We start from the raw sequence: 26,503 nt of genomic DNA, 5'->3' as shown, positions 1-26,503 counted from the left end.
ATAGCTTCAAGCTACTCGATTGTTGTTTTGATGTTTTCATTCTCCTCTAGTTCTTGAATAGTATCTGCCCTTGAGTCTACATCTGTTTGTCCACCTTCAGTTGAGGTTTGAGTTGCCACAGCCTTAACTGAACCCTGTAATTGCTATTTTTCATCTGCCACACCAGTTTGTATACTTGAATCTTCCACTGAATTGATACTTCTAGAAGCTTGTTGATTACCACGGATTTGCCTAATTTCCCATTGAAAAGGGAACTTAATAAACTGATGTAAAGTAGATGGAACAACATCCATCTTATGAATCCAAGCTCTGCCCAGAATTATATTGTATGCCATGTCCAAATCAATTACTTGAAATTTCGTATCTTTAATTATTCCTTCTGCGAATGTGGTGAGTATTATCTCCCCATTTATGACAATGCTTGAATTGTTAAATCCATATAAGGTAAGTACTTTGGGTACCAATTTTTCATCATCTTGCATCTCTCTCACCACTCTTAAAAGAATGATATCGACAGAGCTACCTGGATCAATCAAAACTCGTTTCAGATTAGTATCATGTACAAGAAAAGATATTACCAGTGCATCATTATGTGGGGTCAACATGCCATCCGCGTCTGCATCATCAAATGTTATACTGTCTTCTTCTACAATTTGGCGAACTCATTTCCCGTGGGTGATTGTGATTTTTGATACCTTTTTTGCAGTCGTATAAGTCACACCATTGACCTCCCCTCCTCCGCTTATGACATTTACTGTTCTCTTCGGTGACAGAGGTTTTAGGGGCTCCTGTCTATTCTTCATATATGCTTGCTTAACTTTCTGACTGAACAATTCAGTTAAGTAGCCTTGTTTCAATAAGTGTTCTACTTCACTTTGTAGCAATCTGCAATTTGTTGTCTTATGACCATGATCATTGTGGAGCTCGCACCAGAAATCCAGGTTTCTTCTATTTGGGTTCGATCTTATCTCTTTAGGCCACCGCACCTTATCCCCCATGCTTCGTAAAACTTATACCAACTCGGATGTGCTAACATTAAAACTGTAACCGCCAACTTTTGCTTTAGAACTTCTATTGTTATCCCGCGCATCTCGTGTTTCTCGTTCCTTCCCAAACTTGGATGATGAACCAGAATCTCTATCCTAGATCTGGAATCGTACCTCGAGTTCTCCTATTTTGAACGTGAATCCTTTCCTGCTGGTCCCATGTATGGCTCATACCTGTTCTTTCCAGACCTTTTTTCAATCTCTGGTCGTCTCGAGCTTACTCTTTCATCTCCTTGTGACTGAGTGATACTATCTTCTTCTATCCGTAGATTCGTGCTATATCTGCTGTAAACATCATTCCAAGTAGTCGCAGGGATTTCTCGTTAGCTTTCTTTTAGTTTTCTCATAGCTTCTGAGCTCTTCTCATTTAAATTACTTGCGAACGCCATAAATGCCCAATTTTCTGGTACGCGTGGTAGCATCATCCTTTCACATTGATATCTATCTACGAATTCCCTGAGTAAATCCATATCTCCTTGTTTTATTTTGAAGATATCTTCCATCATCTTTTCAACTAAGCTCCCGAGTGTGCTTTTATAAACGAATCTACAAGCTCAGCAAAAGAATCAATAGAGTTTTTAGGTAAAAGAGAATAACATGTTAATGCTCCATTTGTGAGTGTTTCACCGAATTTTTTGACCAGCACTGAGTCTATCTCTTGCTTTGTCAAATCATTACCTTTCACGCCTATGGTAAATGCGGTTACATTGATCTCGTGGATCAGTAGTTCTATCATACTTTGGGATATCGGGCATCTTGAACTTTTTTGGAATAGGTAAAGGAGCAGCACTTGGTTTCCAAGGTTGTTGAGAATATTTCTCCATGTCCACTCCTTTGATTATAGGTGGAAGACCAAGTATCTGCTCTATGCGATCATTCTGCTCCTTGAGCTGTTTCTGCAAAGTTAGCACTAAAATTTGTAAACCAGAATTAATTGGAATACCTGACCGAATTGGTGAGTCCATCATGAGATTCGTCGGGAGTTCTTCCACTACCCGAATTGGCGAGTCCCTAATGTGGATTTTCTATGGTGGTAGTGTTATTCGGCGGTGGAGTCGGTGGTACAGTTGGCAATCCACTAATAAAATCCTGAAGATCATTGTTGACATATTTTGCGATCAATTGCTTTAATGCTGCATCAATAGCTTGATCATCCGAATGGGTTATTCACATGTGATTATGATCTGTCAGGTGTCCCTTCTCGGGATTGTCGAGGGGAGTTTTCGAGGTGAAGGGACTGGAGTACCATCCCCTTGTTGGTTTGATTTGTTTAACTAGTGTTGCTGATTTTGTTGGTTGTTGTCATTAGCATTCGACATGATTTTTTTTTGATAGGAAAAAAATTTGGAAAGTGAATGGATTATCAAATTCCCGGCAACAGAACCAATTTGCTTAACCAGAAAATAGGAATTTCGATCAAAGCCTATTTTTAGAAGTACTCGGGTTACTGATAATCAAGAAAAGGAATAGTTTTGCAATGAGAAAGGAAAATTAGAGTATGAAATAGCAAAGCAATCAGTATAAAGCAAAAGTAAATAATTTTATTCCAGTAATAATCAGAACGTGTCCATACAAATGACATTTCTCTTCCTTATATAGCCGTCTCTAAGATCAACATCTTTTCCCCTTTATGATCGAGTCATTACGAGCATTAATGTCACACCCCAACCTTGGGAGGCACGACCGACACTCAATCGAGAGAACCCGACTAATCAAGCCTTTTGGACACTTTCTACCCAACTCACTATGATCAAGAAACCATGCTTTCATTTAATTATATAGTAGGAAAGGTCATACATATAACATTGCTAGTTCATTTTACATTACAACCCTTAAACCATAGTTAAGTTTCCAAAATTTCATACAGTTATATTTTAAAAGAACAAGAGGTTAGAATTATAACACTGTCCAGTGACCCATCCAACACCCGTACATAACCCACACAAACATCTACGGAGCCCCTAAAGATACAAAAGATAGTTATGATAATGCCGGCAACAAGGCCCCAACTATACCTCAAAAAGTGGTAATTTATAACAAAAGATACACTACATAACCCCTAGAAGAAAAAGGGGCTCAACAAGGCTACTGAGAGGAGGGTGCACCACTATCTACGATCAACACTATCTGCTATGGAACTACCTACATCCATTTAAAGATGTAGCGCCCACGGTAAAAGAGATGTTAGTACCATGGAATAGTACTAGTATGTATATCTCATTAGAAAGAACAACCATACAAGAATAAAAAAATCATATGGACTAACAAAAGATTTAAAAATCACCCCATCATCAAATAAGAGGGTTCACATAGCTTTCATAAAATTTCCATAACTTTAGGTTGCGACATTTCATACTATTGCATCACCATTCACAATACCACCACTTTCTTGCGCGGAGTCCGATCACGACCCGATCGGCTAGGTAGCCTAATTTGTGACATGTACCTCAGTTACAATTTCATTCGCACTTTTTGGTTTCAATATCAGCACAATACCACCATGTGTGTAGCATGGCGTCCGATAACGGCCCGATCGGCTAGGCCATTTTACCAAGACGTCTTTCCTTTTCCATCAGTCATCTCATTTCAATCTTTATTTCACATATATCAATTCATCGACACATGGGGCCATAATTATCACATTATACTTGGCACTAGGCCACATTTCATAACTCAAACTCTTTTCCCCCACATTTCACATCATTTCCACTTTCAACATTAACCTTGCAAGTTAAGATAATAGGCACATACAAGAGCAATTCAAGTTGTAAGCATAGAGAGGATTTCACATAGTTTAGCATAACAATCTCAATTTGAACATGACTTTAAATCTAGGCATTTTGGCACATAGTTCACATTCTTCACACATCCTCAATTTACCGAGAATAACATATAGAGAGTACATTGAGACACAACTTTCACATATATTCTTGCAACACCATTTCACTTGAAATAACAAGTACTACATCAATCAATTTTCGGACTTACAACATTTACATAGACACTATGGGAGCTCAATTTCTAAGAAAAGGAGGTTTTAGCCATACATACCTCAATATAGCTTTCCTTAATTCTTATAATAATTCCGGAACTTATAGCAACTTCGATCTATTTTATGAGAATTATAGGTTGAACCAAGAATTAGAGGGATAATCAAGATTCTAGCTCATTTGGATACATTATGTCACGACCTCGGTTTGCCCTCCGTGAACCATCATGACGGCACCTAGTCTCTACGACTAGATAAGCCTAATTTGTGGAAGAAAAACCAAAATTCGCGGAAGCAAACAATTTAAAACAGAAATAAAGCAGTAACAGTGTTTAAATGTGCCGCTCGACATACACCATGTTTAACTCTCAATACCAAACACAAATCCAAGACCCAAAAATCCAATGAATCACAAGCTAAGATCAATACTACATAGCTTTAACTCCAGAATGTCTAATAAGAACAGGAAGGTACAGAAGGGCTAAATACTAAAGGCAGGAATAGAAAGGGACTTCTTGGTCTGAAGACGCGGCAGATGTACCTCGAAGTCTCTAGAGCGGTCGCCTCCCTCAAGGATAGTAGACCTGATCAGCGGTACCTAGATCTACTCATGAAAAACATGCGCAGAAGAGGCATGAGTACACCACAACGGTACTCAGTAAGTGCCAAGCCTAACCTCGGTTGGGTAGTGACAAGGAAGGTTAAGGCCCTACTGAGGTTAAACAAATATAAATTTCAACAGTATATGACAGAACAATATAAATAAGTACGGCTGTAAAATAACACAGGATATACAAAACAACAACAAGTATACAGAACACGGTAAACATGGAAAGGGAATACAACTCAGCCCCAATAGTAACAATTAGGGATCTCCTAGGATACCGTCCTGTAGTCCTATCTTTACATATCTAGTGAATCTCCGGGATACCGTCCCGTAGTACATCATATATATGTCCGAAGGATATTCTGGGATCTCGTCCCGTAGTCCAACTCATAGTGCCCGGGGATTTACCAGAATCCCGTTCCGTTGTCCCAAATATAAATACCCAGTACTGGGGGAATCTACCGAGTGCATTCCCGTAGTTCCATATAACTGTGCAGGGGGGTCTATCGGGAATCTAACCCGTAGTCCCAAAGTAAATGTGCAGGGGGATCTACCGGGAATCTAACCCGTAGTCCCAAAGTAAACAGACAAGGGGGAGCTACCGGAATCCCACATCCATAGTCCTAAAATAAATACACAACAACAACAGGAATATAGACAGAAATGGAAAAATTTCATATTAAGGCAATAAGTGATTCTAGCCTAGTATGCTATACTGAATTCAAGTAAGGTAGGCTGAATCAAATAAAGCAAATTAAGTCACTCAGACATGCTTTCCTAAGCTAACAACATGCTTAATAGTGCAAGAAATAGAAACATGAAAGGAAACATACTAGTAATTACTTAAGAAAACCGGATTTCCAATAATTAGCACAAGTACGCACTCGTCACCTCATGTACAAGGCATTTCAATTACCAAATATACCAATCCTAAGGGAAAGGTCCCCGACACAAGGTTAGACAAGCCATTTACCTTGAACCGGCTCAAAATCAAACTGAAACCACGCTCTTTCCACGAGTACTCGACTCCAAATGACTAAAATATATTCAATTCAATTTCATAATGTAAATAACACTACAGGCAACTGATTCTACAATTAAATTCTAAGCTAATACGCGAAATTATGTAAAATGACCAAAATGCGCCTCGGGCCCACATCTTGGAATTGGGTGAAATTTACATTTTCAGAAACCTTGTACTCTCACGAGTCCATACATAATGAGAACACTGAAATCGGAGTCCAAATGACCCCTCAAATCCTCATTTAAAAGCCTCTTAAACTCAACCCCTAATTACCCATTTTCCCCAAATTGCTCACCACTAATTAGGACTTTAATCACATAAAAATAAGTTATGAAGTCAAGGATGTTACCTCCAAGTTATTCCCCTCTGTTTTCCTCAAAAATCCCTCTTAAAAGCTTCAAAGCCGAATGAAAATGGTGAAAGGATCCCTCAAATTCGCGCAGACAACAATTTATATGTTCTGCCCAACGATTTCCGCATTTGCGGCGCCGCAAATGCGGTCCCGCTTCTCTGGAACAAATGTCGCATCTGCGACTTTCACATAAGGACCCAGCTTCCGCATCTGCGGAACTCTAACTGCAGGAGTGGTTCTGCTTCTGCGGACATTTCACCGCATCTGCAGTTCCTGAGGAAAAATCCCAAATTCGCTTCTGCAGCTCCGCATCTACGGTCCTCAAACCGCAGATGAAAAAGTACCAGAAGAACAACTGCTATAGCAACTTCACTTCAAAAATTTCCTCCATCAATTATCCGAATTCATCCCGAGGACCCCGGGACCTCAACGAAAAGCACCAACATCACCTAATACCTCATTCAAACTTATACCAATCCTTAAAACACCTAAAACAACATCGAAACCTCGAATTAATCAAGGATTTGAGCCTATGAACTCCAATTTTCCTCAAACTACGCTTTCGATCAAAAATACTATCAAACCTCGTCTGAATGACCTAAAATTTTGCACACACATCCCATATAACACAACGGAACTACTGCAACTCTCGGAATTTCATTCCGACCCTTGGATAAAAATCACGCTATCAAACCGGAAACTTCAAAAATTCAACCTTCGACGTTTCAAGCCTAAATTAGCTACGGACCTCCAAAACACAATCTGAACACACTCCTAACCCCAAAATCACCCAACGGAGCTAACGGAATCATCAGATTTCCATTCCAAGGTCGTCTTCACATAGTTCCGACTACAATCAACTTTCCAACACTTAAGCACTCATTTAGGGACTAAGTGTCCCAAAACTCAAAACCGAACATCCCGGCAAATCACATTAACAGAAATAAACTTGGGGAAAGCAGTTAATAGAGGATCGGGGCGTTAAATCTTAAGAAAACCGGCCGGGTCGTCACACATTATCAAGCACTAAGTGTGTGTTATGATTTTAGGACCTTTTTGGTGAGAGATTCTATCATCGTACACCCGATTTGTTACATTTTTAGCTCATTGTCTCCCCATACCCTTTTATTACACATGAATGCAAGAAAATCCATCCTTATACCTATGAACCCACTTGTTAATTACCTATTCTTGTATGAATTTCGAAATCAAAGGTTAGGTTACAAGTTCTTACCTCTTAGGATGAAGGCTTAGCAACTTTACTTGATAATCTTCAAGGATTTGGGCAAGGATTGAATAGTGACTTAGTGAGGATCATTTCCCCCTCTAGAACTCTTTCTCTCACTCTCAATGTAGTATAGAATAGCACAAGAGGGTCTAATAGGGTGTTTTAAATGGAATGGGGTCGGGTTTTAAAAGTTAGAAAATAGGAGCCCAAACACAATCTGCGGTCGCATATATGATCACATAACTTATATGCGGCCTGCAAAAGGGACCGCAAAAGTAGCCCTCAAGACTTGAATATTATGACCGTGTATGCGACCAATATGCGGCCCATATACATGTCCTGTAGTTGCATAATGCACCGTAGAACTGCCTTTCGCAAAAATCCCAAGGAGGTTATGCGATGACTATGCGGCCCACATATCGATTATGCGATCGCATATTTGGCCACATAGTTATCCTCAAAATTAGCCAACATTTTGCCTCACTCTGCGATAGCTATGCGGCTGCATAATGGGCCACAGAAACGCGCTTTTCTAAAAAAAAAATTCCTTAACTTTTTAATGCACAAATCAATCCAAAAGGTCCGAGACACAACGAGCTTGTGAGCTGCGGAGAATTTTATAAATTTCTAACACATATTCCTAACTTGGCACTACGAGATTTCAGGTTTTTGAGTAAAAATTTCAAGGGGCCTTACATCCTCCCCCACTTTCATTAGTCCTCGAATGAGGAACAAGGTTCACTTATCAGCACCTTATGCAACTTCAGTTTCTCACCACATACCAACAACCCCCAAATTTGGCTAACTCTCTAAATTTCCAAAAATTTTGCCGGAGTTCCTTTGTATCTAGGCCTATCCACCTGCCAGAGAGTCCCAAAAACATATCCGAACAACATATACACAATCTATTGACATGACATAACTCATAATCACACCAACCACGTCCTCATAGGTAATATATAATAAAAACAAAACAGTTTCACATAGACTAATCAAGTGATATAAAGTTCATAGGAACCAAATTCATAGAAGCTATTACATGGCTATACAAACAAATGTGGGTACTTCCTTTTCATTTCTTCCTCGGCTTCCCAAGTGGCTTCTTCAACCTGCTGGTTTCGCCATAACACTTTCACGGAGGAAATTTCTTTATTTCTCAACTTTCGGACTTACCTGTCAAGAATGGCAACTGGAATTTCTTCATATGAAAGTTCTTCATTTACCTCAATAGTTTCAATCGGCAGAATAGTGGAAGGATCTCCCACTACCTTTTTCAACATAGACACATGGAAGATTGGGTGTACCATTGACATCTCGGGTGGTAGCTCAAGCTTGTATGCTGCTTGACCGATCCTCTAAATGATTCTATACGGTTCGACATACCTCAGACTCAATTTTCCTTTCTTTCCAAACTGCATGATACCCTTCATGGGGGAAACCTTTAAAAATATCCAATCATCTTCTTCAAACTCTAAATCTCTGCGACAAATGTCCGAATAAGTCTTTTGGCGACTCTAAGCAATTTTCAACCTTTCCTTAATAATCTTGACTTTCTCCATAGCCTGATGCACAAGGTCAGGACATATCAATTAAGATTCTACAACCTCGGACCACCTAATGGGAGACCAACATCTCCTACTATATAGCGCCTCAAATGTTGCCATCTGGATAGTAGCATGGAAGCTGTTGTTATAAGCAAACTCTATGTGGCAAATGATCATCCCAGATACCTTTGAAATCAAGAACACAAGCACACAACATCTCCTCAAGCGTCTTAATAGTCCACTCTTCTTGCCCGTCGGTCTGAGGGTGGAAAGCTGTACTAAGATTTACCTGCATACCCCAACCTTGCTAAAATGTTTCCAAAAGTTGACTGTGAACTGAGCCCCTCAATCTGAAATGATTGAGACTAGAGTTCCATGCAACCTGACTATTTCTTTGATATATAGCTGAGCATATTGTTCCTCGGTAGATTTGAATGGCAAGAAGTGCACTGATTTCGTGAGTCGATCCACGATCACCCAAATTGAGTCGAACTTGTGCAGAGTGCACGACAACCCTACCACAAAATCCATATTGATCATTTCCTATTTCCATATTGGAATTTATATGCTTTGAGCCAATCCACCAGGCCTTTGATATTAGACCTTCACTTGCTGACAATTTTAACATTTTGCCACAAAGTCTGCCATATCCCTTTTCATGTTGTTCCACCAATAAAATTCCTAAAGATCATGATACATTTTTGTAGACCCTAGGTGTACGAAATACCTTGAAGTATGAGCTTCGGCCATGATCCTTTCTCGAAGACCGTCAATATCTGGAACACATAGGTGCCCTTGGTACCATAGGGTACCATCTTCCATGACAAAAGAAAAAGCTGTGGTCTTGTGTTTATGAATCCCTCCTTCAGCTGTGTCAACAATGGATCATTGAATTGCTTCTCTTTCACCGCCGCCACAATTGATGATTCAACCCTATTCTGCACAATTACTCTTCCTTCATTAAAGTCCGCAAGGCGAACTCCAAAACTAGCCAACTAGTGAACCTCCCGGGCCAACGACATTTGATATGCCTTCAAATGAGCAAAACTTCCCATAGATTTTCGGCTAAGAGCATCCGCCACAACATTGGCCTTTCCCGCATGATAGAAAATATTGATATCATAGTCCTTAAGTAACTCTAGCCATCTTCTCTGTCTCAAATTCAACTCTTTTTTTAAAATTTATATTTAAGGCTCTTGTGGTCCGTAAATATATCCACATGCACCCCATACAAATAATGTCGCCAAATCTTTAGTGCAAACACCATTTCCGCAAGATCTAAGTCGTGGGTTGGATAATGATTTTCATGATTCTTGAGTTGCCTAGAAGCGTAATCTATAACCTTGCTGTGTTGCATTAACACACACCCAAGCCTGATCCTCAAAGTATCACAATACACCACAAATCCCTTTGTACCCTCTAGTAGGGTCAATACCGGTGTTGTAGTCAATCTTGATTTCAATTCCTGGAAGCTCATTTCACAAGCATTGGACCACTATAACTTAACTACTTTCTGTGTCAATTTAGTCAATGGAGAGGCAAGAGTAGAAAATCCCTCCACAAATTTTCTGTAGTACCCGGCCAAACCCAAGAAACTGTGAATCTCTATTGGAGTGGTAGGTCGAGGCCAATTCTTTACTGCTGCAATCTTTGAGGATCAACCATAATTCCTTCCTTGGAGACTACATGACCCAAGAACGTGACAAATTCAGCCAAAATTATTATTTCAAAAATTTTGCATACAGTTAGTGCTGCTGAAGAGTCTGTAGAATTGCCCTGAGATGGCCAACATGGTCCTCGCAACTTCGGGAATACATAAGAATATCATCAATGAACAGTATCACAAAGGAGTCTAGAAAAAGGCTTGAAGACTCGATTCATAAGATCCATGAAATTGCTGGGACATTGGTTAGCCCGAATGACATCATCGGAAATTCAAAGTGCCCATACCGTGTCCTGAAAGCTATTTTCGGAATATCCTGCTCCCTTATCTTCAATTGATGATACCCGGAACGTAAGTCAATTTTTGAGAAGCACTTAGCACTTTGCAATTAATCAAACAAATCATCTATCCTTGGTAGAGGGTATTTATTCTTGATTGTGACTTTGTTAAGTTACTGGTAGTCAATACACATCCGTAGCGACCCATATTTCTTCTTTACAAAAAAGACCGGTGCACGCTACGGCGACACACTCAGCCGGATGAAACCCTTCTCTAACAAATCCCTCAATTGTTCCTTCAATTCTGCCGGTGCCATTCTATAAGGTAGAATTGATATAGGCTGTGTGCCTAACATCATGTTGATCCCAAAATCAATCTCCCTATCTGGTGGGATCCCAAGGAGCTCATCTAGAATAACATCCGAAAATTCATTAACAACTGGCACAAACTCAAGGCTAGGCTCCTCGGCATCAGAGTCCGTAACCCGGACTAAATGAGAGATACACCCCTTCTTGATCATCTTTGTGGCCTTAAGGTAAGAAAAAAACGACATTTTAGCACTACATTATCTCTCTTCCATTCAACAATGGGCTCATTAGGAAATTCAAGCCTTATAGTTCTAGTCCGACAATCAAGTTTGGCAAAAAATAAATAAAGTCAATCCATTCCCATTATTACATCAAAATCGACCATCCCCAATTTAATAAGATCGGCCATAGTATCCCTACCACGTACCGTAACAAAACAACCTTTATAAACTTATTCAGTCGTAATAGACTCACTAACCAGAGTAGAAACCAAGAATGGCTCATGAAGTTGTTCCGGTTCTATCCCAAATTCCATGGCAACATAAGGGGTAACATAGGACAAGGTGGAATCGGGGTCAATAAGTGCATACATATCATGAGATTGGACAGTTAGAATACCTGTAACAACAGCTGGGGAAGACTCTGCAGTCTGGCATCCACTCATAGCATAGAACCGGCTGGCTCCTCCCGAACTCTGCGCACCACCCCTAGCTACACCACGCCCCGCAGGTGTTACCCCCATTTTTCTTGTTGTGGGGAAGTCCGGGTTTCTATGTTCGTGGGGGAACAACTCGTTCCCTTTAGGGAATTGGCTATTCGAAGAGTCGTCACCTAACGGATTACGTCGCATTAGCAAACCTAGAGCGATTAACTCATGTAACTAGTTTGTATAACTAGAGATTAGGATAAGGGCTCGAAATAACCTTGATGGGAATATGTTAGGCACCCCTTGCGGTCCACAATGGTGTGTCCCAGCCAAATTTAAGTTATGTGAATTGATCATTTTAACAAATAAACAGTTTTAACACATACTCGCAAATAAAGGCATGTTTTGACATTCTATGTGATGAAACAAAGGAAAAGGTTTGAACAATTTGCACATACGTAAAGAAAAGTAAATTCATTTGAACAACGGGGGTTGGGAAACTAGGGTACTAGGTTATTTAGCCTACATGATCATACCCAAACAATGCCCGGTAATCACTCCTTAATAAGGGGCTACATGTGACGTTAGCGCGTAGTCATCATATCCTTACTACCCAATTCCCTCCCCTTGGTCATGGCCTAAAGCGTTCTAGCAACCTTGAAAGATATCCTATGCGTGCACTACTCATCCCTTCCTTATGGCCCTAGAGGTATTTAGGACCTCTAATTTAGGTAGTTCTAGACCATCCTTAGGTACTTAAATGAGAAAAATATAGGCGTCAATCAAAAACAGTTAGGACTACATTAAAGAGAGAACAATTAAAGGCTCACTTTTTTACCTCCACAAACAGAAGAAGTAAGTGCACGTGCCAAACAATAGTTTCAGGTATTTAAGAGAAAACCTTAGAACATGATATCTAGGTGAGCAGAGAGTATATAGTATTGAGTTAGGACCAAAGTGTCAAAGACCTATTAAGCTTTCCTACTTATTTTAGCAATCACAGATAGCAGAGCATAATTTTCAGTTGCAGGATTTTTAATCGCCCTACAAGCTTGCCTAGGCGTATAATAGTGATGTCCTATGAGCATGGTATCTATTATTAGGCAATTTGAATCCTATTGACATGCTTTCTAGTAATGTTATTTAAGGCAGTGTTGAAAACTCATTAACGAAACGAACATATTAGTTAATTAAACCAATTCAGAGTCTACAAAAATGAGTTAAAGTTAAACTAAATTGGTTATAGATCTTATAGGCATGATTTCTAATTAAACATAAGGTGAAGCAAGCAGAATTAATTTGACCAAAGCAAAATCCGTATAGGCATGATTTCTATTAAAACTGATTTTAAATCATATAGGCACGATTTCTAAGGAGATGAATTTGAATACATGCTATAATGGAAACTGAATTTCAATTACTTGACACTCTATAGGCATGATATCTAATTATATGAGATGGAGCAGGTAGAATTCATTTCAACCAAGAAATCCTATAGGCCGGTTGTCTAACACAACACATGTAAATCAAAGTAAAGCCTATAGGCATGTTATCTACCCAATTTTACCCATAATATACAACTATCCTCCCTTTTCATTAGTCACCCCAATATTTGTTTACAATCAATTATTACAGAGCAAGACTTGAATGAATTACATAAATACAACAGAAAATAAGCTATAGGGAGCCTGAAGCAGGCCCAAAGTAGTTTCCCAAGCCTTCAGTAGTCTCAAATGCCCAAAGTTCCATAGCCAATTTCATATCTAGGTGTGTCAGAGTTCCCTGAGGACCTTAAGGATCCCGGGCATTGCTCACACCTAGACCTTTCTCAAATAATAATTGATTTATGTGCAGTGTGGAAGTTCCAGCCTTGATATGCCAGAGTTTAGAGAGATCTTAAGGGTCTCTAAGCAGTACACATACTAGAGGGGCAGGACTTAATAATCTAGGAGTAAGTGAAAGTGCATAATGGTTCGAAATAGTTTAATAGATAGTATAAAGAAAGGTCTTAGGAGTGAAAAGAGTTTCTAAAAAACAATACTAATTTAGTGATAAAACAGTTTGAGGAAAGTGTAAAAAAAAAACAATTTGCAATCAGAACACAAGTCATAGAACAAGCAGCTTTAGGAAGTACTTTGGCAAACAGCTATCACACCAGGGAAGAGGGGTTGGGAACACAGACAATACACCTTAATAGAGTTCTTAAAGGGGTTCCACAGAACTAGAAGGTTAGATAGAATGCTGGTCATGCAGCAAAGATCACAACAGAAATATGTACAGGACATATAAACAACACAGCTAGAGTTTAACTAACTTAGCAGGAGTGAGGCAAAACAAGCAAGGACTTAAATGGACATGCTAGGAAAGTATTAACAAGTGCATGCATGCTTATTACACAAAAGCAGGGTTTAGGCATGCTAGATAAAGAGTAGTCAGTCAAACAGGCCAGTTACATATGTAAGCATGTTAAACAAGTTAGCAAACAAACAAGAAAGTGGAAACAAGTTAATCATAGATTTGAATAGGCAATATTTGGCATGTTGGGTAAGCCGTAAACAGATGCAAGAATGGACTCAGACCATATGAACTAAAGAAGTAAGTAAACACGTAGGTTTTGATTCTTAAAATTAATCAGAAACATGCCTAGTTAGAGAAAGAAAACACAAGATGTGAGAAACGTATTGTGCAATTTCCAACCTTGGCTTGTAGCCGGCTAGAACTACAGAGATCACCAGTAACAGAGAGATAAGAAACAACCTTTTTTAGAGTGTAAAAGTAGTAGTTTCTGAACTATTGTTCATGTTTTGAAGTGAGAATAGATAAGGGCATATAAAGTAATCAAGAGTTAAACAAAATAAGGTAAAGAATATATTATATATCAATTAGGGAAATTCACATAATGAGTCATACACGTAAAATTAGTAAGTCTTCCCCTTAATCAAGGGATAATTACTCAACAGTAAAAGCGGGACATATATTTAAGGAAGGAAATCAAGTAAGACTTGGATACAGAGTAGGCAATTAGGGGTGAATTAACATGAGTTCAATTAAGGAAACAATTAGTAAGAGTCAACAAATAACAAATAAGGTAAGATAAAACTAATTAAGGCAAGAAGTTCAATCAAACTTCTTAAAAATCAAAGGTTTTGTTAAGGAAAAGAGTTCAAATCAACCAAAGTAAGAACTTCAGAATATTCAAGGGTTTAATTAAAAGAGAAAATCACGTAAAGAGTCAGCCAATATCAGACAATTCAAATAAGCAAGAAAGGAATAGTCAGGACTCAACACATAGGTTTCAACGAAGTAGATTGGTAAATCAATAATTCAAAACAACCCTGATTTAAGGAGAAAAATATAGGTTTACCATGAATAGCCAGAATAAACATAGACATATATAGTCAGTAGAAAAGTTGAACCAAGAAACTTAGTGGAGGCATATTAGGATAAGAAAATCACAAGACATCTAATTGGCTAAAGAAAAAATCACAAGAACCAAAGCAAGGACAAGGTCAGTACACAAGTAACTCAGAAACCAAACAAAAATGTCGAAAAATTAGGGCTTTTATTATAAACGAGTTAAGGTTAGAGCAAACCTTAAGAAATCAGTTAAAACATATAAGAAATAGAAGATTAAACACTCAAAATTATCAAATGTTTTGGAAAAAGAAATTTCCGGAAAACCCTAGTTTAGAAAAATGGAAAACCATTCGAAAATCAGAGGGCTGTTGTAAAAATTAGAGGGTTCTTGTAAAACTTATACGAAATAGGTTCCATCTATCTCAGATATTACACAGATCTGAGAAGTTCAAAGAACAAAAATTAGGGTTTCGAGAAGAACAACATAGAGGTGAAGAATCAAGCTTAGAAACTCATAGATCTAAGGAGATATAGAAAGATCTTACTCGGAATCAAACTGGAATAGCCTAAAACATGCAATAAAGGGCCATCGATGCAAGCAGACTAACCTTAGTCCCTTGAGGACCCTGGAGATGGTGATACCAGTACAGGAGAGACCTTTATAGGCCTGGGGGTGGTGAGAAACCACCATAAATGGCCATAGATGAGTGACAACGAGGTCTGATTAGGGTTTAGACTTTACAGCATTTGAGAGAAGAGGGGATTAGGTGACGGCGGGGAGGGTGTTAGAATGATTACGGTTTGGGGGTATACATTAGTTTATTTTAGGAAGGGGGAATCTCGTCCGTTGATCACAATGATCAATGGCCAAGATTTTACCGTATATTGGCTTGGGTCAGGTGGGTATTGGGCCTGGGGTTTCTGGGCTGGTTTATAAAGGGTTAAAATTGGGCTAGTTAATAGGCCTGGTCCAAATTAAAAAGGGGCTATTTGTTAAATACGTAATTAATTGCTAAAACAGTTTTAAAAAATGGTTAATAAATTATAAAAATGATTCTTGTGCCTGGAAATATTTTAAAATAATTACTTAATATTTTTGTTTACCGTGAAAATGGTAATAATAATTAAATTTGTTGATGGGACTCTAAAAATACGTGATATATTTTTATGCTAGTTTGTTAAGCAGTTGATGCTATGTATATGAGATTTGGAGACGAAATAAAGTGAAGGAGGGAGCTACAATCAAACCGATAGGTTGGTTACTCGGTGCCTTGGGCTTGTCGATTTCGGGACTCGAGGTCGATCTCAGGGCTTGGCTATGAGCTATCGAGGGCAATTTCTATGTGACTAAAAGTTATAATAAAATTGACAGAGGCTCTTTATAACCAATGATAAGAAATAAATGACGAACAAATGTGGAGATAATAAATGAGAGCAATAATATCAAGAGAGTATATTAGAAAGCAAAATAGAGAGTTCCTGTATATTTTCGTGTGGAGTAACTAAAAAATGACCAATCCTTACAAAGTGATAAGGGTCCCCTTTATATAGGAGGGAAACCCCATCATAGTACAACAAGCATTAATTACAAATATATGGAGATGCGACCACTAGATTACACCCAAACTCGGGTCTTAGAGTAGCTCCCTAGGCTCTATCAGTCCTAGCCATGTGCCATGGGAACTCCCCATTTCCATCGTGGTTGTGGTTGACATTATCACAAGATTGAGTGTCGACGAACCTCGATGGAGGAATCTCGATCGTAGCCTTATAGCCCCGGGACTTCGAGATGGTCTTCCGAGGTGCTTTGATAATGAGAAATTGGACCCTCCGATTTCACTGTATACAGATAGTTCCTACATTTCTTAGAGAGGAGTGATAAGAATGGTTTTAACACCTAACTCTTCGGACTTCCTACAATGATGTCACGCCGACGATATCATACTTACGATGTAAGTCTCCATGATAACCGATACATCCCATGGACTTGTCTTTTCAACATCATTCAATTTGCTACAGATACCCATTCTTCAAGGCGACTGTACCACCATCGATCCAGTTTGCAATGGCGCATTGATTGCGCCTGTCGATACGTCTTCTAAAGGCGTTGATGGCATTGTAGGCCACACTTTCATCCACTATAAATGGGGCCTTTCCATGCTAAATTTTTTATTCAAGTGTTTCTCAACATCTTTTCATTCCTTTCTTCTCATCCTCATTATCCTTCTTTTATTGCTACCCACCATGTCTGGGGTTTCTAACCTAAAGATCTTAAGGCGGTGATCTTACCAGCCGTGTCGTGGCCTTTTACTTTGGCTTTGCTGCGACGAGCAAGATTACACTGTCTCGTTGTTTTTGTTTTTATTGCTATGGCTATCACAACACGAAGGGGGTCGGCCTGTCCCGACTTGGGGGAATATTTAGATTCTACACCGCTTCTCGGGAGAGTGTTCAGACTACACACCGCTACTCACTCTCCTACCCTAGCCTGGTGCTGCACTTCATCCTTCGGGACTTTTCCCAATGGGTAAAATGGTGCACCGGCCGTTAAGCTCGCACGCCATGATGTCTCGAAAGGTGGACCTGGAGTGGCCGTGCGAGTAGTGTTGAGGCCCGCCGAATCTTCAATGTTTGGATTTGGCGGGCTATATCTCTTTTTTCTGTGTCTTCTATATCACCTTCCTTTTCTTTGCCTTCCCCTTTTCCTGTTCGTCATCTTCGCCCTTGGAAATATTGCTCCATGGGATTGAACTGGGAACATATAGGAGGTGGCGGTCGAAGGTATCACCATCGAGGATGCATGCTCGAGGGGGCAGAGCTCAGAGATGCTGATATCGGAGATGAATCTTAGAGAGTAGATTAGGCCCCAGGCTTTCACTGCGTGTGCACCCTCTCGCTTATTTGTTTCTATGTAAGAACCCCTCGTGGGCTTTTGTAATCATATGTAAGGACCCATCGTGGACTTTTGTAATTGAATGTTTCATGAATACAAAGATATTTTCTCCAATTTGTCTTTGATGCTTGCTATATTCTTTTATGCTTGTAAAGACTCCAAATGCATGGCTCCATCTGTTGTTGCCAAAACCAAACCCGGGTGCGAGTATTATTTATGGCCTTTGGCCGATTAATATGGCCTTGCACGAAACCCTTTGCGATCCCTTGGACCGAACCTGAATCGGGCCGATGGACTCGGGTCACCGGGACCTTGACTTCGAGTAGAATGAAAGTAACGTTTTGGGCCTTGGAATCATGGTTTATTAGTTAATCTCCGTGGTAACCTTTTTTGAGAAGAAATTTACCCGGAGGCCCGTTGACAGGGGCCGCCTTTGGTCTCTCGAGGGCAGTCCTCAAGTGGAGGTTCGTTCAAATTCGAACCACTTGGAAACTCGCTCTAGGCTTAGCGTAAATAGCCCTAAGGCACTGTAGATAGATTTTGTAAGAGGGTTTCTCCGATCTCGGACGGTACCCCGGGGCCAAGCCCATACGGGTCGGGATTAAATGCTTATTTCCTTGGAGCCTAAAACCCCGAGGTCGGGTACCACCTCGGGTCTTGTGATGATGTCACTAGCTTTTTGGAGCCTAACCTTGTTCTGATGGAGGTCTTCGAGGTAGGGTACCACCTCGGTACTTGAGAAGGTGTTATTGGCTTCATGAAGCCTAACCTTGTTCTGGCAGAGGTCTTCGAGGTCGGGTACCACCTCGGGACTGGAGAAGGTATTATTGGCCTCTAGGAGCCTTACCTTGTTCTAACAGAGGTCATCGAGGTCCTGTACCACCTCGGGATTGGAGAAGGTGTTATTGGCTTCTGCAAGCCTAACCTTATTCTGATGGAGGTCCTCGAGGTCAGGCACCACCTCGTGGCTGGAGAAGGTGTCATTGGCATCTTGGAGCCTAACCTTGTTCTGATAGAGGTCCTCGAGGTCGGGTACCACCTCAAGACTTGAGAAGGTTTCATCAGCTTCCTGGAGCCTAGCCTTCTCTTGATGGAGTTCTTCGAGGTCGGGTACCACCTCGGGACTCGCGATGGTTCTTTTAGTCGGTCTTGAGGCACGCGGATCATTGCCGTTTTTTCCATATATATACATGGATGTTTTTGCTTTTTAGGGGATCCCCTCACTTTAAGCAGTTGCCCTTCTTTTTCTGCGCTAGCCTTTCGCTACTCCGGAACTAACACACTTGCATATATTCCCACTTTTTTTCTAATTTCGTCATAGCCACAGCTGCTATGTTGGGTTCTGTCCGATAGGGAGGGAAGAGCTCCACCTCCAGCATTCAGTACCAATGAGAGTATGCCTTGAAGGTTGCTTCTTCGATAGGAGAAGAACATCTTAGGTTAGTGAGAAAAGACTACGGATGGGGGGGAAGGTAGTACCACAAATACTTCCCTCGGGAGAGGGCATCATGGACCGTGCCGATGTATTCCTGAATGTGTACACATATCCTTTCACATTGGGCCCCTTGACAGGGTTGTGCTCGACTTCTGCCTAGAATATCAGGATACCTTGGCACAGATCCATCTATCATTTTGGCGAACAGTCCTGATGATGAGATTTTTTGCGGAGAAGGCAGGGCTTGACTTTATTCTAAGTCACCTTATCAGGCTGTACCAGCCCTTCCACCATCGAGGTCTGCTGATCTTGCGATGCCGATCGACCACACCCTTTGTTGTTGACAATGAGAAAGATAGAGATCGGGGATGGATGAGTCGTTTCGTCCGAGTGCAGACCACTGTAATTATCCCCGTGGAGCTCATGCCATTCCTTGAGGAATGGAATTATACTTGTAAGTGGTGCATCTCGTGCTTTATCAGTTTTGTCTATGACAAAAGCCTGGTTTCGTAACCGTGCCTTCTTTTCTTTTCCCGCAGCGGTTACGTGGGCACCGGGTGACTTTCCCAATTTACCGGGCTGTATCCAAAAGTTTGCGACCTACTCGACTTGTGACGAGTGCAAATGTTATGTCCTGTGGCAAATGGGAAGAAAAATACCGTGGTGAGTGTTGTAAATGGGAAGAATATCCCCTTTACGCGTATTAATCTTACTATTGTAGGCATTGGAGAGTCTTTTAAGGTGAGTACGTTCTCCTCCGGATAGGGGGAAGGGTTGCCAACTTCCTGGCTGAAGAACGGTAACAATGAACAAGAGGTGCTTTCATAGGGCGATGTCGCTCAATGTAAGGCGGAGCAAGATCGAGGCTTCAAAGCGGAAGCATCATCTGAGCCTATCGTGTCCGCAACTCCCGGTTCTGGAAAGAGGGTTTCCCCGTTGTTGTCACCTTCTTTTCCCGTCGATAGCATTTCGGGAGATGCTGTAAACTCGGGGTCGCATACACTGAGCGACCGTGCTTCTACCAGAGCAGTCTCCTTTAGGGCCAAAGGGAATGGATTGGAAGGTGTGCGTTCGGTATTCAATGAAGCCCAGCGGCTTCACTTTGCGGTGAGTTTTAGCACAGGTTTTTCGAGCTTTGCGCCTCGCCATCCTCATTGAGCTTTCTTTTGCAGGCATTAGACAAGCTTAAGTCTAGACTGCTTCATTGTGAAGCTAGGCTACAAAAAGCTATGGATGAGGAGAGGTCTCTATGGCTCCTTTGTGATGAAAAAGAAGTCGAGTTTGTACATTTGCAGTATGAGGCAGGCCGGAGCTTGAATTACGAGAACCACATGAAGGAGCATGTAGTTTTCTGTCCCATGTGAGTGTGTATTTCACCTCCTGGCTCCTGGGGCTAATACTTTGTTTATTTTAGTTACATAAAAAGACGGAGGACCTGGAATGCCTTCGAGATGAAGTTGGCTGAGCCAGGCGTGAGCTTGATGAGCTAAAAGTTCGGGCGGTGGCTCAGGCTTTAGAGGGAAAGGGCGCCCTGGCTAAATTTCCTGCTTTTGAAGCTCAACTTTGCTTAGCTCGTGATAATGCTTTGGTTCAGACAGAAATTATTGCGAAGTTCGAGTCTAAGCTTTCGAAAAGTCACGGATGAGATCGTTGATGCCTAGGCAGTAGCTACAATGAGCCGGATTTGGGCTGACCAGGAGATGGCGATCTATTCAAAGGACACTGCGGATGGTCAAGCTGAGCTGAGCTGAGAAGCATCCACGACCGCGAAGGGAGGGTTGAAGAATATGCTCGCTGCAAATCTAGAAGAAAGGCCCTCAAAGAGATGTGTGTTAGGGGCTTTGCCCTCTCGAAGGAATTGGTGCTAGCAAGGGCGGACGAACATGATGCTCGGTTCCATTTACCCGATGCCGAAGAAAGCAAAGATGAAGTCGGCAGGCCGTAGCCCCCCCCCCCCCCCGGTGGGGATAGATTTTGCCATCAATATGTAGAATTTTCGAAGCATGTTTGTAGACAGAGATTGCACTTTTTCGCACATGTGTATAAAAGAAAACCTTACGGCTTTACTCCTTGCGTTGGTAGGAACCCTTAGAGTAGTGATGTGTCCTCGGGGCTCATTGGACTGGCGCCTACGCTCTTACATACTTTCACTCTTAGGCATACTTAGGCCACCTATTTTGGGCTCAGTCCCCGAGTCAGACATCGACTCGAGCTTATTTGACCTTCGAATGGCCGGATTTTAGGCTGGAGATAGTGGCTCTTAAGCTTTTGGTTGGTGCGACCTTTTAGTGTACGTGGGCTGGTGACAATGGCTCTTATGCCTTGGGCCGATGCGGTCTTTTTATGTAAGCTGGCGACCATGGTTCTCACATTTTGGGTCGAAGTGACTTTTTAATGTAAGCTGGCGACAATGGCTCTCACGTTTGGGTCGAAGCGACCTTTTAATGTATGCTGGCGACAATGGCTCTGACGCTATGGGTCGAAGCAACCTTTTAATGTATACTGCCAACAATGGCTCTTACTCTTTGGGTCAAAGTGACTTTTTAATGTAAGCTGGCAGTAATGGCTCTAACGCTTTGGGTCGAAGTGACCTTTTAATGTAAGCTAGTGACAATGGCTCTTACGCTTTTCCCTTAGGCATATATAGTTAACTGTTTTGGGTCCAGTCTCCAAATCGGGTTACGACTCAAGCTCATTTTGACCCTCAAGTTTTCAGATTTTAGGCTGGCGACTATGGCTCTTACACGCTTGGTCGATGAAACCTTTTTTGTGTGTGGCCCTGAGGCTCATTAGGCTGGCGACTATGGCTCTTACGCGCTTAGTCGATGCGACCTTATATGTAGGCTTTATTTTCCTCTCGTTAAGGACTTTTGAAGTAATTTTTTCCTGACTCATCATCGGTTCAGGAAGAACCTCAATTTCGAGTAACTTGCGGTAATGTTCGAGCACCTCGAGAGGTTTGGCTCGGAGGCTGAGTAGCTCGAAGCCTGTGATTCGGAGCTGACATGGTCGAAGCTCATTTGCCTTTGTCGAGGGTAGCCTATTTAATCGATTCTTTTCCAAGTAGATTCGGAGTAATTTGAAGGCCTGTGTGGGCTGGCGACAATGGCTCTTAGGACTTGTAGTGACGGTCGGGCGTCCTTGAGTCACGTTAGTTTTGCTGGTACAGCCGTGTGACCGGAGTCACCTGTGTTTGGCCGGAGCCTTTGAGTCCCGAGTGAAGTAGTTTCGGTATCTATATCGAGGTTATGCCTTTTTAGGGGTCTTACAAGTTCGATATATAGCCAAAACCTTGGGATCAAATCTATACCTTTAGTGAGGTCTTACAAGTTTTACATGTCGTTGAGGTCTTATAGTTTTACATGTTGTCGAGGTCTTATAGTTTTACATGTTGTTGAGGTCTTACAGGTTTGAATACTTGGTACAAGTATTGTTCATGCCTTGCTTGAGGTCTTACAGATATGATTGCTGCCTTATATAGGGCTTACGAGACCGAGTCTGCTCGCTCGAGGTCTTATGGCCTCTGGTTTTGATAAGTCGATGGAGGTGGCGCTTGACGGCAGTCCTCGAGTATTTGAGGTACTTTTGGCGTTGGAGATGTTTAGCGATTTCCGTATTGCCTTATCTTAGGGCTTACCATTTTGGAGTCCCGACCCGGAGGTACATTCAACCGTCTAGCCCGGTACATCATTTTCCTATAAGGGCCCGATTCGGCGTCTCTTGGATTTTCTGAGTGGATAAACTTTGGGGGGGATGCCCCTTAGTGTTCAAGGTTGACTGCAAAAGAAGCCTCAGACACTTGTTGAATCTCCCTTAGGCAGCATGGAGATGTTGCCTCATTAAAACCTTGCCGGTAAAACCCTTTTCGGGACAAAAACTTGGTTGAAGGAAAAGAGTGCAATAGATGCTTTAAAACCTCAAGGTCTTCGAGCTGGGTTAACGTCCTAACTTCTTTGATTGGGCACCTGCATAAGGGTTAGTCTGAAATAGGAAATGAAAAGGGAGATGGATATACCTTAGAGTGAGGCGCGCCAACGATGTTTTGAGGATCGATATGCTCCAATCACTCGAGATGAGGACGCAATATGGTCATTCATTTCGTTTAATTGGGATCAATCGGGGGTGTGGCTTGATTACCCTTTGGCTCTTTTGCGAGTGGAGGTATAGGTACAGGTACCACATCGTGCACCGTGAACATTTCCCTCGCCGCGTGTTGTTCCCCGTAGACAGTTTTAATTCCATCCTTTGTCGATAATTTCATCATTTGGAGGAGAGTGGATGGTACTTCTCTCATGCAGTGTATCCACGGCCGTCCGAACAAGGCGTTATACCTCATGTCTCCTTCAATGACATGGAATTTGGCGTTTTGGGTTGTACCAGCCACGGTGACTGGGAGAGTGATTTCTCCTTTTGTTGTTTCACTTTCCATGTTGAATCCGTTGAGGACTTGAGTGGTGGGTACGATTTGGTCAAGCAGTCTGAGCTACTCTATCACCCTCGACCTGATAATGTTGGCCGAGTTACCTAGATCTACGAGTACACGTTTTATTTGAAAAGAATTTACGAGGAAAGAGATTACCAGTGCGTCATTGTGAGGCTGAGACAAGGTCTTGGTGTTCTCTTCGCTAAATGTAAGGGCGTCCTCGGAAGATATCCCCAGGTTCGCTTTTCTCTAGTGATGGATATTTTTATCCTTCTCATTACGGGTTCCTGCGGGGCATCGACACCTCCCAAGATCATGTGGATGACATGTTGTGGCTCATTTGCTTCATTTTTCTTTGCCGCCTCTCTTTCCCGAAACCTCGAGGGAGGAATATCGATTGTAGCCTTGTAGCCCCGGGACTTCGAGACGGTCTTCCGAGGTTCTTTGATAATGAGAAATTGGACTCTCGGATTTTACCGTATACAATTTTAAAAATATAAAAGGCTAATTTTCGGTAAAATAATGCGATAATGCACTCATAGGCTATAATTGCAATTACATCCTAAAAATACACATGTGGCTATTTGTGCAATAATTGAAACTTAATATAAATGCGAATGATAAATTAAGCGACTAAAAATTATTATAAAACTATTTTGTGATGCAATCAGTGATTGTTTTATAAATGAAATTGTCACGACCCAAACCGATGGGCCACGGCGGGCACCTGGTACCTTACTCAACCGATTACTAACGTAACATATCTTTCTTATTACATTATCATATACACATGACATACGGGCCTAATAGGCCAACATGGCTGTTTATAAACTCAAGACATCGGCCGACAAGGCCGTACAATCTTTTATGTACACGACATATGTCTACAAGCCTTTAAGAGTACATAAATGTCATAAAGGGCGGGATAGAGTTCCGTCATACCAAACAATACACGTCTAAATCATACCAGCCAAATAAGCAACTCCGAAGCAAATGGAGCGCAACAACATGTTCTTCTGAGCTGATAGCCTAATTGGAGGGCTCTCGACCTGTCTATCGGGACCTGCGGGCATCAAACGCAGCGTCCCCAGGCAAAAGGGACATCAGTACGAATAATGTACCAAGTATGTAAGGCACATAAATAAGCACACAAGAGACATGGAAGAAATATAGAGTACATGACTCAACCTGTAAGTCTGAATAACTTTGTAAATCATAAATTACTTTTAGCGTCATGCATATGCATATGAATGTCATGTCGTGCATAGGTACATGTCTCATAACATCATCAGCCTCTGAGGGCATCCCATCATATCATATCAGCCACTGTGGGAAAAATCATCAACGTATACTAGCTGATCAGGTGGTGGTGCATATATAACGCCATAACCTTTCCCATATCCTATATACATACATATATACGCGTATATAACACCGTTTGAATCATATTTCAGCCACTTTGGGCAATATTATCATCATGTAGCAGTTGATCAGGTGGTGGTGCGTATATAATGCCGTGACCTTTTCCCATATCCCATATACATGTATATAATGCCTTCTGGTCATGGGTCAATGCACATGAATGCAATTAATGAAAAGTACGTCAATAAAATAATTCAGAATGTCATATTTCCTCTAAGTAATATCATAAAGTAAACTCTTTTCAACTTTCGTATTTTTCTGAGACCAATGAATAGATGATAAAATATTATGACACATGGAAATTCAAGAACATAGATATCTCTAATACTTCTATGAATAGAGTCATTTATGGAATTTGTGCATTTGCACGTTTCGTTCGTATTGTATGAATCATGCTCAAAGAAAAAAGGGATAGCCTTAACATACCTGAGCCGGTTCTCTTAATAATCTTTCAACACACGTTAATTGCGACAAAATAGGTTACGCTAGATCATAGTAGGGAAAACTCCTTTGTATAATAAAATTGCCACTGAGGTAAAATTTGCTCCTTCATTCCTTCCAAGTAATTTCTTCTCGATATAGAGTTTCATAAATAGAGCTAATTATTTAACTCTTGACTGACATTGTTAAGGATGATAAATCTATGAAAAAACAAAATAGGTCTCAAGACAAATACTTTTGACTCTTGAACATCAAATTGGACATCTAATGATCCTGAGTCTTTCAGTATTAGCACCCCAGTGTACTTAGAGACGGTTTGAAGTTTTACAAAGGAAAAAGGAATTGTTTCAACCTAAGATCTTTGAAAGACAAAGATAGCAAATTTGTAGGACTTGCCATTTTCATGTACGACAATTCAAAATGAAATGTTGCTTATCCGTAATCCTTTGTATCCAAGAATTTGTACCTGTAAACAAGGTATTTCATGCCTTATGACTCATCAAGCCTATTATTGCCACTTTAGCTTAGATTGATGCCAAATGGCATCCCAATAAGGATCTTTATCCAAATATATACTCAATTAATTAGGTAATGTCCTGTTACCCAGTAATTAATCAACTACCCGCAAAATTGAGAATTATTCCCACTTACTTAAAATATTACTCAGTTTTCACATAACTTATATACCTTACTATTATGGTCATGTGGTACCTCGTATGGTACTAGTCCGTAAATACCAAGTATTTTAGCTCGAGCCGTATTTTATCCCAATATGTAAAACTTGGACGAAAATTCATTTTCTTTGACTTGTTTCCCCTCTCACCTTCGCGAATTTACTTATTACTT

The 26,503-nt window shown here is 41.0% G+C and overlaps 1 protein-coding gene across 1 annotated transcript; it reads right to left on the bottom strand.

Moving 5' to 3' along the window:
* Nucleotides 1–23,473: 23,473 nt before the first annotated feature.
* Nucleotides 23,474–23,800, bottom strand: LOC138887490 (uncharacterized). Its single transcript, XM_070169246.1, has one exon. The coding sequence runs from the start codon at nucleotides 23,798–23,800 to the stop codon at nucleotides 23,474–23,476; it is 327 nt and encodes a 108-aa protein (XP_070025347.1).
* Between the last annotated feature and the right edge of the window lie 2,703 nt (nucleotides 23,801–26,503).

This window comes from Nicotiana sylvestris, chromosome 3, assembly GCF_000393655.2.
Source record: "Nicotiana sylvestris chromosome 3, ASM39365v2, whole genome shotgun sequence".
In the NCBI taxonomy this organism is placed as follows: Eukaryota; Viridiplantae; Streptophyta; class Magnoliopsida; order Solanales; family Solanaceae; genus Nicotiana; species Nicotiana sylvestris.
The sequence above is the reverse complement of the archived record's forward strand: the minus strand, read 5'-3'. Positions and strand labels throughout refer to the sequence as shown.

Excerpts from the sequence above, each read along its gene's own strand:
- LOC138887490 (XM_070169246.1), bottom strand. The coding sequence starts at position 23,800 with ATGGAAAGTGAAACAACAAAAGGAGAAATCACTCTCCCAGTCACCGTG.